This window comes from Mesoplodon bidens, assembly GCF_964165515.1.
Source record: "Mesoplodon bidens genome assembly, chromosome: 3".
Taxonomy (NCBI): domain Eukaryota; kingdom Metazoa; phylum Chordata; class Mammalia; order Artiodactyla; family Ziphiidae; genus Mesoplodon; species Mesoplodon bidens.
Window position 1 is genome coordinate 61,223,664 of NC_138178.1, and position 13,108 is coordinate 61,236,771.

Consider the following 13,108-nt stretch of genomic DNA (forward strand, 5'->3'; position numbering starts at 1 on the left):
CTACACTTGAAAAAGAATACTTTTCAAAGACTTCAAATTAGCTCAGAAAATTCACAAAACAAACAGCAGAAACAAAAGTAACAACCACAAACCCTGGAAGGGGAGGAACTCATTTCTAGAGCTGCCACATGATTATTTTAAATGTCCAATTATTACTTAAAATGTCCAATTTTCAACAAAAATTTACAAGTCACGCAAGGAAATCAGAAAGTATAGCACATACAGGCTTCCCTGGTGGCGCAGTGGTTAGACATACACCTGCTAATGCAGGGGACACAGGTTCAAACCCTGGGCCGGAAAGATCCCACATGCCGTGGAGAAACTAAGCCCAGGCGCCACAACTACTGAGCCTGCACTCTAGAGCCCGCGAGCCACAACTACTGAAGCCCATGTGCCAAAACTACTGAAGCCCGGGTACCTAGAGCCCATGCTCCACAACAAGAGAAGCCACTGCAATGAGAAGCCCGCACACTGCAACGAAGAGTAGCCCCCGCTGGCCGCAACTAGAGAAAGCCCGCACGCAGCAATGAAGACCCAATGCAGCCAGAAATAAATAAATAAATAAATTTTTAATTAAACAAACAAACAAACAAACAAAATATACCACATACAAAGGAGAAAAAACATTCAATAATAACTGTTCCTGGGGAGGTCCTGACATTAGACTCACTAGATAAGGCTTTTAATCAGCTGTTTTAAATACATTCAAAGAACTGAAGGAAATCATGTTTAAAGAACTAAAGTATGAGAATGCTGTCTCATCAAATAGAAGCTCTCAATAAGTATACAGAACTTACAAAAATAATCAAAAAAGAAATTTTGGAGTTGAAAAGTATAATAACTGAAATGAAAAACTCTCTAGAGGAGCTCAAAAGCAGATTTGCAAGCAGAAGAAGGAATCAGTGGACTTGAAGAAAGGTCAGTTAAGGCTAGTTAGTCTGAGGAAGAGAAAGAACCATGAATGAAGAAAAATTATCAGTCTCAGAGATTGTGGGACACTATTAAGCAGACACCAACACATGCACAATACAGAACACCAAAATATGCACAATGGGAGCCCCAAAAAGAGAAGAAAGAAAAAAGCAGAAAGAATATTTGAAAAACATGACCAGAAACTCCCCAAATTTGATGAAAATATCAATCTGTACATCCAAGAAACTCAATGAACTCCAGGAGGGAAAAACTCAAAGAGATCCACACCTAGACAAATTAAAACTGTTGAAAGACAATGACAAAATTTTCAAAGCACCATGAGAGAAATGCCTCATCAAGGGATCGTAATATAAGATTACCAACTGATTTCTCATCAGGAACCATGGAAAGGAAACAGATTCAAAGTACTAAAAGAAAAAAAATCAAGAATTATATACTCAGCAAAACTATCCTTCAAAAATAAAGGAGAAATTAGGATATTCCCAGATAAAAATTAATATACTTCAGAGCTAACAGATGGGCCCCATAAAAAATGCTACAGGGAGTTTTTCTGGCTGAAATGAAAGGAAACTAGACAAGATTCAATTAAGCATTAAGAAATAAATAGCAGGGCTTCCCTAGTGGCGAAGTGGTTGAGAGTCTGCCTGCCGATGCAGGGGACACGGGTTCGTGCCCCATTCTGGGAAGATCCCACATGCCACGGAGCGGCTAGGCCTGTGAGCCATGGCCGCTGAGCCTGAGCGTCCAGAGCCTGTGATCCGCAACGGGAGAGACCACAGCAGTGAGAGGCCCACGTACCGCAAAAAAAAAAAAGAAAGAAAGAAATAGCAGAGAGAACCTTCAAGATGGCGGTAAGATGTGGCGATCACCTTCCTCCCCACAAATACATTAAAAATACATCTACATGTGGAACAACTCCTACAGAACACCTACTGAATGCTGGCAGAAGAACTCAGACTTCCCAAAAGGCAAGAAACCTCCCACGTACTTGGGTAGGGCAAAAGAAAAAAGAGAAAACAGAGACAAAAGAATAGGGACGGGACCTGTGCCTCTGGGAGGGAGTCGTGAAGGAGGAAAAGTTTCCACACACGAGGAAGCCCCTTCACTGGTGGAAACAGTGGGTGGGGAGGGGGAAGCTTCGGAGCCAAGGAGGAGAGCACAGCAATAGGGGTGCAGAGGTCAAAGCGGAGAGATTCCCACACAGAAGATCGGTGCCGACCAGCACTCACCAGCCTGAGAGGCTTGTCTGCTCACTCACCAGGGCGGGTGGGGGCTGGGAGCTGAGGCTCGGGCTTCAGAGGTCAGATCCCAGGGAGAGGACTGGGGTTGCCTGCGTGAACACAGCCTGAAGGGGGCTAGTGCACCACAGCTAGCCGGGAGGGAGTCCGGGAAAAACTCTGGACCTGACTAAGAGGCGAGAGACCACTGTTTCGGGGTGTGAGAGGAGAGGGGATTCAGAGCACCACCTAAACGAGCTTCAGAGACAGGCACAAGCTGTGGCTATCAGTGCGGACCCCAGAAAAGGGCATGAAACGCTAAGGCTGCTGCTGCAGCCACCAACAAGCCTGTGTGCAAGTACAGGTCACTATCCACACCTCCCCTCCTGGGAGCCTGTGCAGCCCACCACTGCCAGGGTCCTGTGATCCAAGGACAACTTATCCAGGAGAACACACGGCATGCCTCAGGCTGTTGCAACGTCACGCTGGCCTCTGCCACCTCAACCTCACCCAACATTCCGTACCCCTCCCTCCCCCCGGCCTGAGTGAGCCACAGCCCCGTAATCAGTCGCTACTTTAACCGCCCCTCATCTGGATGAAGAACAGACGTCAGAGGGCAACCTACATGCAGAGGCAGGGCCAAATCCAAAGCTGAACCCCAGGAGCTGTGCAAACAAAGAGAAAGGGAAATTTCTCCATGCAGCCTCAAGAGCAGCAGATTAAATCTCCACAATCAACCTGATGTACCCTGCATCTGTGGAATACCTGAATAGCTGGGCCCGTGAGCCATGGCTGCTGAGCCTGCGTGTCTGGAGCCTGTGCTCCGCAACGGGAGAGGCCACAGCAGTGAGAGGCCCGCGTACCGCAAAAAAAAAAAAAAAAAATTCTTCCAACAAACAAAAGCCCAGGACCAGATGGCTTCACAGGAGAATTCTATCAAACATTTAGAGAAGAACTAACACCTATCCTTCTCAAACTCTTCCAAAATATAGGAGAGGGAGGAACACTCCCAAGCTCATTCTGTGAGGTCACCATCACCCTGATACCAAAACCAGACAAAAATGTCACAAAAAAAGAAAACTACAGACCAATATCACTGATGAACACAGATGCAAAAATCCTCAACAAAATACAAGCAAACAGAATCCAACAGCACATTAAAAGGATCATACACTATGATCAAGTGGGGTTTATCCCAGGAATGCAAGGATTCTTCAATATACGCAAATCAATGTGATACACCATATTAACAAACTGAAGGAGAAAAATCACATGATCATCTCAACAGATGCAGAGAAAGCTTTCAACAAATTCAACACCCATTTATGATAAAAACCCTCCAGAAAGTAGGCATAGAGGGAACTTACCTCAACATAATAAAGGCTATGTATGACAAACCCACAGCCAACATCATCCTCAATGGTGAAAAACTAAAACCATTTCCACTAAGATCAGGAACAAGACAAGGAACAAGAACAAAACAACTCTCACCACTATTATTCAACATAGTTTTGGAAGTTTCAGCCACAGCAATCAGAAGAAAAAGGAATCCAAATCGGAAAAGAAGAAGTAAAGCGTCACTGTTTGCAGATGACATGATACTATACATACAGAATCCTAGAGATGCTACCAGAAAACTACTAGAGCTAATCAATGAATTTGGTAAAGTAGCTGGATACAAAATTAATGAACAGAAATCTCTTGCATTCCTATTCACTAAGGATGAAAAATCTGAAAGTGAAATTAAGAAAACACTCCCATTTACCACTGCAACAGGAAGAATAAAATATCTAGGAATAAACCTACCTAAGGAGACAAAAGACCTGTATGCAGAAAATTATAAGACACTGATGAAAGAAATTAAAGATGATACAAATAGATGGAGAGATATACCATGTTCTTGGATTGGAAGAATCAACACTGTGAAAATGACTCTACTACGCAAAGCAATCTATGGATTCAATGCAATCCCTATCAAACTACCACTGGCATTTTTCACAGAACTAGAACCAAAAATTTCACAACTTGTATGGAAACACAAAAAACCCCGAATAGCCAAAGCAGTCTTGAGGGAAAAAAAGGGAGCTGGAGGAATCAGACTCCCTGACTTCAGACTATACTACAAAGCTACAGTAATCAAGACAATATGGTACTGGCACAAAAACAGAAACATAGATCAATGGAACAAGATAGAAAGCCCAGAGATAAACCCACACACCTATGGTCAACTAATCTATGACAAAGGAGGCAAGGATATACCATGGAGAAAAGACAGTCTCTTCAATAAGTGGTGCTGGGAAAACTGGACAGCTACATGTAAAAGAATGAAATTAGAACACTCCCTAACACCATACACAAAAATAAACTCAAAATGGATTAAAGACCTAAATGTAAGGCCAGACACTATCAACTCTTACAGGAAAACATAGGCAGAACACTCTATGACATAAATCACAGCAAGATCCTTTTTGACCCACCTCCTAGAGAAATGGAAATAAAAACAAAAATAAACAAATGGGACCTAATGAAACTCAAAAGCTTTTGCACAGCAAAGGAAAGCATAAACAAGACGAAAAGACAACCCTCAGAATGGGAGAAAATATTTGCAAATGAAGCAACTGACAAAGCATTAACCTCCAAAATTTACAAGCAGCTCATGCAGATCAATATCACAAAAACAAACAACCCAATCCAAAAATGGGCAGAAGACCTAAATAGACATTTCTCCAAAGAAGATATACAGATTGCCAAAAAACACATGAAAGAATGCTCAACATCATTAATCATTAGAGAAATGCAAATCAAAACTACAATGCAATATCATCTCACACTGGTCAGACTGGCCATCATCAAAAAATCTACAAACAATAAATGCTGGAGAGGGTGTGGAGAAAAGGGAACCCTCATAAACTGTTGGTGGGAATGTAAATTGATACAGCCACTATGGAGAACAGTATGGAGGTTCCTTAAAAAACTAAAAATAGAAGTACCATATGACCCAGCAATCCCACTACTGGGCATATACCCTGAGAAAACCATAATTCAAAAAGAGTCATGTAGCACAATGTTCATTGCAGATCTATTTACAATAGCCAGGACATGGAAGCAACCTAAGTGTTCATCGACAGATGAATGGATAAAGATGTGGCACATATATACAATGGAATATTACTCAGCCATAAAAAGAAATGAAATTGAGTTATTTGTAGTGAGGTGGATGGACCTAGAGTCTGTCATATAAAGTGAAGTAAGTCAGAAAGAGAAAAACAAATGCCGTATGCTAACACATATATATGGAATCTAAAAAAAAAAAAAAAGGGTCATGAAGAACCTAGGGACAAGACGAGAATAAAGACGCAGACCTACTAGAGAATGGACTTGAGGACACGGTGGGGGGTAGGGTAAGCTGGGACAAAGTAAGAGAGTGGTAGCGTATATATGGACATATATACACTACCAAATGTAAAATAGATAGTTAGTGGGAAGCAGTCGCATAGCACAGGGAGATCAGCTCGGTGCTTTGTGACTAGCTAGAAGGGTGGGATAGGGAGGGTGGGAGGGAGGCAGACACAAGAGGGAAGAGATATGGGGATATATGTATATGTATAACTGATTCACTTTGTTATATAGCAGAAGCTAACACACCATTGTAAAGCAATTATACTCCAATAAAAATGTTAAAAAAAAATACTAGCAAGCCAAATCCAGCAACATGTAATAAGGATTATACATACATCTACAAATCAAATCTAGCAAGATAACAGAGAATCAGTTTATATAAGCTCTGGATCTTCTCCTGCCATTGATTCTTCAAAACCAAGGAAACCAGGCTTCTATCACTACTACTCTATTAAAATGTGTTAGAAAAAGTTACTAATAACCTTCTAATAGCCGTATCTGATACCTCTACATGTCTTCAGGAGGCTATTCTCTTCCCCAAACTCTCTTCCCTTCATTCTGAAACATCTCTAATTCAGATTTCCTCATCAGCTAGCCACAAAAAAATTAACAGAAAAGTCTGAGTTCTAGTCCTAAGCTTACAGGTAATTAATTATGATAATGTTTAGTGAAATTTTATTATATATAAGGACTACACTGAGCATTTTATAAACGTTATTTCATTTAATCCTCTAAACAACTTCAGGATAGTGTTCCATCTGCAAAATGAGAAAAAGTATCTAAGAAGCAGAGAAGTTAGGTGATATGCCAAAAGCATATCCAATATTTGAATATAGGTTTGTTTAACTTCAAACTCTGGCTCTTCATTTTGTCTCATTATAACATGAAGCAAATCATTTACCTCTCTGATATTTGGCTTCCTCATCTAAAGAAGGTTACATATATGTCAGCTCTGAAATTCCATATACCTCAAAGATTACAGAGAAATTAAGAGCTTTATTAAAAACTTTTCTCAAATTAGGGAAAGAACACCAAGACGTGACACAAGGTCCAAAGGCAAAATGCTCACAAAACGATACCCACCTGAGATACCACTATTTTCCTGTTCTGATAGTTTGCCTAGAATTTAGAAAGGACAACATTTCTATATACCCATTAAAAAAAAAGACCTCCTAGCAGCTTCTTAAAAAGTACAGTATTCTGCCCATGAGAGAAATAGCAATTATATATAAAATTATACATGGTATAAACTGAATTAAAGGTCATAATATACAAAGATCTGAAAAGTCAATCTACATGATACAAATGTTAACTTGATCTAATTACACATATTAAAATATGTACCGTTCATTATGCTCTTGATAAACGAGCCTGGACTTCTCCAGCAGATACTTTTCAACATAGGCACTAGAAGAAAAATAAAATTTATTGATATAAGTAATAAAGCTTAATATAAAGTAGACAAATATTTTATTAGAGAAGATGCAAAAGTATAAAGAATACTATCCAGAGTACAGGTACCACCGGTGCTGGTGGTATAGTGGTGAGCACAGCTGCCTTCCAGAGTACATTTACCACTATAATTGTGTTATGGACACTGTTAGTGTCATCCACATTAAGTTCATAAACTCCTAAGTCTTTTTTTTTCTTTCAACAAAGCAAAATAAAGTCAGAAGTTCAAAACATGGCACATAAGACCCTCCCGTGACAAAGACTTTACTTTCTTTCCCGGCTCAATACCACTGTACATTCTTTGTCACCCTCCCGTGACAAAGACTTTACTTTCTTTCTAGGCTCAATACCACTGGACATCTTTTCAGATATTACAGTTTGACCAGACTACTAAATAATGCTCAAAGATATACTTTTTTTATATATCCATGCTGTTGCCACATTCTGGAATAAATTCTGGTAAATAAGTTTCTTATTTACCAATTTACTCAGTAAGTATTCATTAACTGGGCACTGTGCTAAGCACTGTTCAAATACAGAAATAAGTGATACACTACCTGTCCTCAAGGGGCTTACAAACTAGTGGAGAAAATAGGTAAACTAGCAGCTATCATGCTGAGTTGGTAGGGTTTATTTTACAGCAATGACCAGAATATTATGGATGTACCAAGAGAGACACATACGATTCAATCCAAGAAGGAAAAAGGACGTAAGGAAGAACTCGCATAGAGGGTGAGTATATAGCACTAATATGGATACAAAAATCATAAATAAAAACTAGCAAGCAGAACACAACAACCAGTTTACATATGTATGTGTATAAATATGTCTGTGCGTGTACATCTGTGGGTGTTTGTGTCTTTGTATTGACCAAGTGAGATATTTTTTCCCCAGGAATGCAAAATAATGGTAATATTAATAGATCCCAAAATGAAGATCAAGCTAATATCCATAGATGCCAACAAGGCCTTTGATAAAATACAATAGCCATTACTGACAAAAACACTCAAAGAAAATTAAAATCAATGTTTAATTCATTAACACAATAAAATGTCCTAAAGCCAGTATTTTACTTAGTGAAGAAAATTAAAGGCATTCACACAAAGGTCTAAAACAATATTATCACAGTATAGGAGGTATGTAATCAGACAAAATAGAAAATAATCAGAGATACAAGGAACAGGAAAAAAATTTAAAGTATTTATCTAGGCAGATATGATAATACACCTAGAAATGTTAAGAGAAACAACAGTAAAACTAATATAAACAATAAAATAATTCAGTAAGATAACAAGATATAAAATTAATATAAAAATCAGTAGCCTTCACATATACAAATAATGTGCAATTTTAGAAGATATAATGCAAGAGAAAAATCACATTTTAATAACAACATTAAAAATAAAATAAGATACTTAGGAATAAACTCAACAAGAAACATAAAAAAACTAAAAACACTTCTAAAAAGCATAAAGATGTCAATTATCCAAAAAATTATTAGTCCAATAAAACCAAGCCATGAGAGACATGAAAGATCCTTCAATACCTATTGCTAAGGAGCAAAGAATTCAATCTGTAAAGGCTATATACTATATAATTCCAACCATGTGACATTCTGAAAAATGCAAACCTATTAAGACAGTGAAAAGATCAGTGGTTGCCAAAGGTTAGTGGGTGGGAAGGGATGAACAGGTGGAGCACAGGGATCTTTAGGGCAGTGAAACTATTCCATATAATATTGTCATGGTGAATACATACCTTTATACATCTGTCAAAGCCCATTCAAGGTACAACACAAATGGAACACACTAATGCAAGATATTATTAAGAGGGGAAACTGGGGGATAGGGTGAAGAGGTATATGGGAACTCTCTGTACTTCCTATTCATTTTAGGTCATAAACCTAAAACTTTCTATTCATTTTAGGTCATAAACCTAAAACTGTTTTTAAAATAGTCTATTAATTTTTTAAAAGTTATAAAGAATATTGCTGGCACAACCAGAGAGGACTCTGATCACAGACTGTATAATAAGAATTATTATTATGACAAAATTAAATATCTTAAGTATAAAATAGTATTAGGGCTCAAGAGGGAGGGGATATGGGGATATATGTATACATATAGCTGATTCAGTTTGTTGTACAGCAGAAACTAACACAACACTGTAAAGCAATTATACTCCAATTAAGATATTTAAAAAAAAAATAGTATTAAGTAGGAAAATGTCATTGTGGTTGCTTTAGGAAATACAGTAATTAGGGGGTCAAGTTACCTGCCCAACTTACTCAAAAACAATTTTTTAAAAATGAATGTAGAAATAATATAGAAAGATAAAGCAAATGCATATAATTGTTAAAAACTTATAAATCTAAGTTAAGGGTATATGGGGGTTACACTATTCTTAGAACTTTTCTCAGGTTTGAACTTTTCCAAAAGAAAGAAATAATTGAGAAGAAAAAAATTTAATATAAACACTAATGTCACTATTCTCATTAAAAAGCAAATGAACAACCTATGGTTTATGAAGGGGCAATGGCAAAAATATAAACATGCTCCAAAGCCTGCTACTGCTACTTACCCAAGTACAGTGCCTGTTTCTTGGTAATTTACTTGAATAAACTTGCCAAAACGACTTGAATTGTTATTATGAGCTGTCTTTGCATTTCCAAAGGCCTGTCAAAATAAAGAGTTCTCATTAATTTTATTTTTTTAAAATGGAAAATCTTGCTTAGATCAGCTCAAAGAGAAAATAATGTTAAAGAGACAGTAGAAAAGCAATTCACTTTTATAGTTAAGGTAAAGTAAAAGAAAGCAACTAATATTTGAAATGAAACCAAGTAGACAGCATTTTATGCTATTCAGTAAAATAAATCTTAATTTTAAAAACTTATTGCTCATTACAAATCAGATTTCACTTTCACATTCCAGAGCCAGCAAATATTCTTGATATATTTATACATATATATTTTTTAAATCTTGCTTAAGTGAAATAGCAATAAGCTAGGAAAAGAATAATTACATCAAAAGAATTAAAATTCTAGAACAGTATAAAGGAAATAAAGTTTCATTACATAATGTACGCTTTATTATATCTACTTAAAACAAAATGACAGTGCTATTTTAGAAAGAATGAAAAATATATGTTTCCTAAGTTATAATCAAAAGTATACACCATGCAATGAAATATCACCTAGCAATAAAGAAGGAACTACTGGTACAGACATCAACACTGACAAATATTAAACATTATGTTAAGTGGAAGAAACCATACACAAGAGTACATATTGTAATATGAAATTCTAGAAAAGTCAAAACAAGAGTAACAAGAAGCAGATTAGAAGCTGTCTGGGAATGGGGATGGGGGTGGGAAATGTCTACAAAGGGACACAAGGGGTAATGAAAATATTCTATGCTTGATGGTATGATGGTGGTTACAGGGTATATGCATTTATCAAAATTCACTAAACCATACATTTTAAATGGCTATATTTTATTTCAAGTTATATCTCAATAAAATTTAAAAGAAAGAACCCACTGTTGAACTCACATATTCAACAACTTAAATGAAATCTTCAAGACATAATGCTGAATAAAAGAAGCCAGTCTCCAAACACTACATACTGTATGATTCCATTTATATGACATTTTGAAAAAAAACAACAACAACCAGCAATGAAGAACAAACAAGTAGTTCCCACAAGTTATGGGAGTATGGGAGGGCAGAGGGTATGAAGATAAGGAATAGCATGAGGGAGTTTCATGGGGTAGTGGAACTACTCTGTACCTACACCCATAAATGGTTACACAAATTAATATGTTTACAATTCATAGAATTTTACTGTAAAGTTATTTCTTTTAATTTTAATATCTACTTTTTAAAGTAAATCATTAAAAAATAAAGGCAAATAAAAGACAATTTCAGATATACAAATCTGAAAATATTCATCATAAGTGAACCCACACTAAAAGAACTAAGGAAGTCCTTCATGCGAAAGGAAAATGCTATCATGTTCAAACATGGATCAATGTAAGGAATAGAGAACAGTAGAAATAGTAACCACATGAGTAAATATATAAAATACATTTTATTACTTAGACCTCTTGATAAGATTACTGAGAATGAGATCAGAGAAAATGGTAAAGATCTCTGAAATTCATCTCCCCTTCATAAAACAAATAAGACTAACAAAAATTGTTATTTGTCAAAAGTAACATCAACTTTTTGATGATTCTAGAAATTAACGAGGGCTTGGAATAATCCTTTGTAGAAGAACATTTAATCAAGGAAAACAGCTGGATCTCAGTAAGAAAAGCAGGTATTGATGGCATTTTAACTTACCTGATTACCAATTCCCTCTCCCTAGCTCCACACTGAAGAGAAAACTGACACCCTACAATTACAGGGTTTTTTTAAAAAGCAGTCTAGCCTAGAAGCCACTGCAAATATCAGACTAGGGTTAGAGTTAAAGCCTTGTCCCAAAGATAACTCACAATTTGACCTATTAGGCATTTTCCTAGAAAACCTCATTCAAAGGGCTATCTTTCTGTGACCTGACTTGAAGATCACTCACTGAGAACAACCTTTTCCCACAGGTGTGTTTGTTAAACAAAAACTAAAAAATAGAGTTGCCATGTGATCCACCAATCCCACTCCTGGGCATATGTCTGGAGAAAACTCTAATTCGAAAAGATACATGCACCCTTATATTCATAGTGGCACCACTTAAAATAGCCAAGACATGGAAACAACCTAAATGTCCATGGACAGAAGAATGGATAAAGATGTGGTATATATGCACAATGGAATACTACTCAGCCATAAAAAAAGAATGAAATAATGCCATTTGCAACAACATGGATGGACCTAGAGATTATCATACTAAGTGAAGTCAGAAAGAGAAAGATAGCAATATCATGTGATACCACTTATATGTAGAATCTAAAATATGACACAAATAAACTTACAAAACAGAAACAGACTCACAGGCATGGAGAACAAATTTGTGGTTACCAAAGAGGAAAGGGGGTGGGAGAGGGATAAATTTGGAATTTGAGATTAGCAGATACACACTACTACATATAAAATAAATAAACAACAAGGATCTATTGTATAGCACAGGGAACTAACTATATTCCTATCTTGTAATAACCTATGATGGAAAAGAATATGAAAAAGAATATGAAAAAAAAAAGAAAAAAGAAAAAGAATATGTATATATATGTATAAGTGAATCACTCTGTTGCACACCAGAAACTAACACAACATTGTAAATCAACTATATTTCAGTACCAAAAAAGAGAGCAAGAAAGGGAAAAAAGGGCTTCCCTGGTGGTGCAGTGGTTGAGAGTCCGCCTGCCGATGCAGGGGACGTAGGTTCGTGCCCCGGTCCGGGAAGATCCCACATGCCACGGAGCAGTTGGGCCCGTGAGTCATGGCCGCTGAGCCTGCGCGTCCGGAGCCTGTGCTCCGCAACGGGAGAGGCCACAACAGTGAGAGGCCCGCGTACCGCAAAAAAAAAAAAAAAAAAAAAAAAGAAAGGGAAAAAAAGGAAAAAAAAACATGGTGATGCAGTGGTTAAGACTCTACGCTACAATGAAGGGTGCCCAGGTTCGATCCCTGGTCAGGGAACTAGATCCCACGTGCATGTCACAACTAAGAGTTCACATGCCACAACTAAGGAACCGGTGAGCTGCAACTAAGGAGTCCACGCGCCGCAACTAAGGAGCCCACCCGCTGCAACTAAGAAGTCCACATGCCACAACTAAGTAGCCCACATGCCACAACCAGAGTCAGAGAGCTGCAACTAAGGAGTTGGCAAGCCGCAACTAAGGAGCCCGCGAGCCACAACTAAGACCCAGTGCACCCAAATAAAAAAAAAAAAAGAAATGGTGAGAGCAGACATCTGTGTCTTCTTTCTGATCAAAGGGAGAAAGTTTTCAGTCTTTCACCATTAAGTATGTTGTTAACCTATAATTTTTAATAGGTGTTTTTTTTGTTTGTTTGTTTGTTTTGCGGTACATGGGCCTCTCACTGTTGTGGCCTCTCCCGTTGCGGAGCACAGGCTCTGGATGCGCAGGCTCAGCAGCCATGGCTCACGGGTCCAG

At 37.6% G+C, this 13,108-nt stretch overlaps 1 protein-coding gene across 7 annotated transcripts in view; it reads right to left on the minus strand.

The window, feature by feature from the left end:
* The window catches only part of MYO9A (myosin IXA), a 284,585-nt gene that overhangs the window by 216,461 nt on the left and 55,016 nt on the right, over positions 1-13,108 (minus strand). For all 7 annotated transcript variants that reach the window (XM_081228009.1, XM_081228011.1, XM_081228012.1 and 4 more), the window contains exons 3-4: positions 9,582-9,676; positions 6,894-6,956 (exon numbers count right to left, since the gene is read on the minus strand). In XM_081228009.1, coding sequence (XP_081084135.1) covers positions 6,894-6,956; positions 9,582-9,676 — 158 coding nt within the window. The remainder of the gene's footprint in view (positions 1-6,893; positions 6,957-9,581; positions 9,677-13,108) is intronic.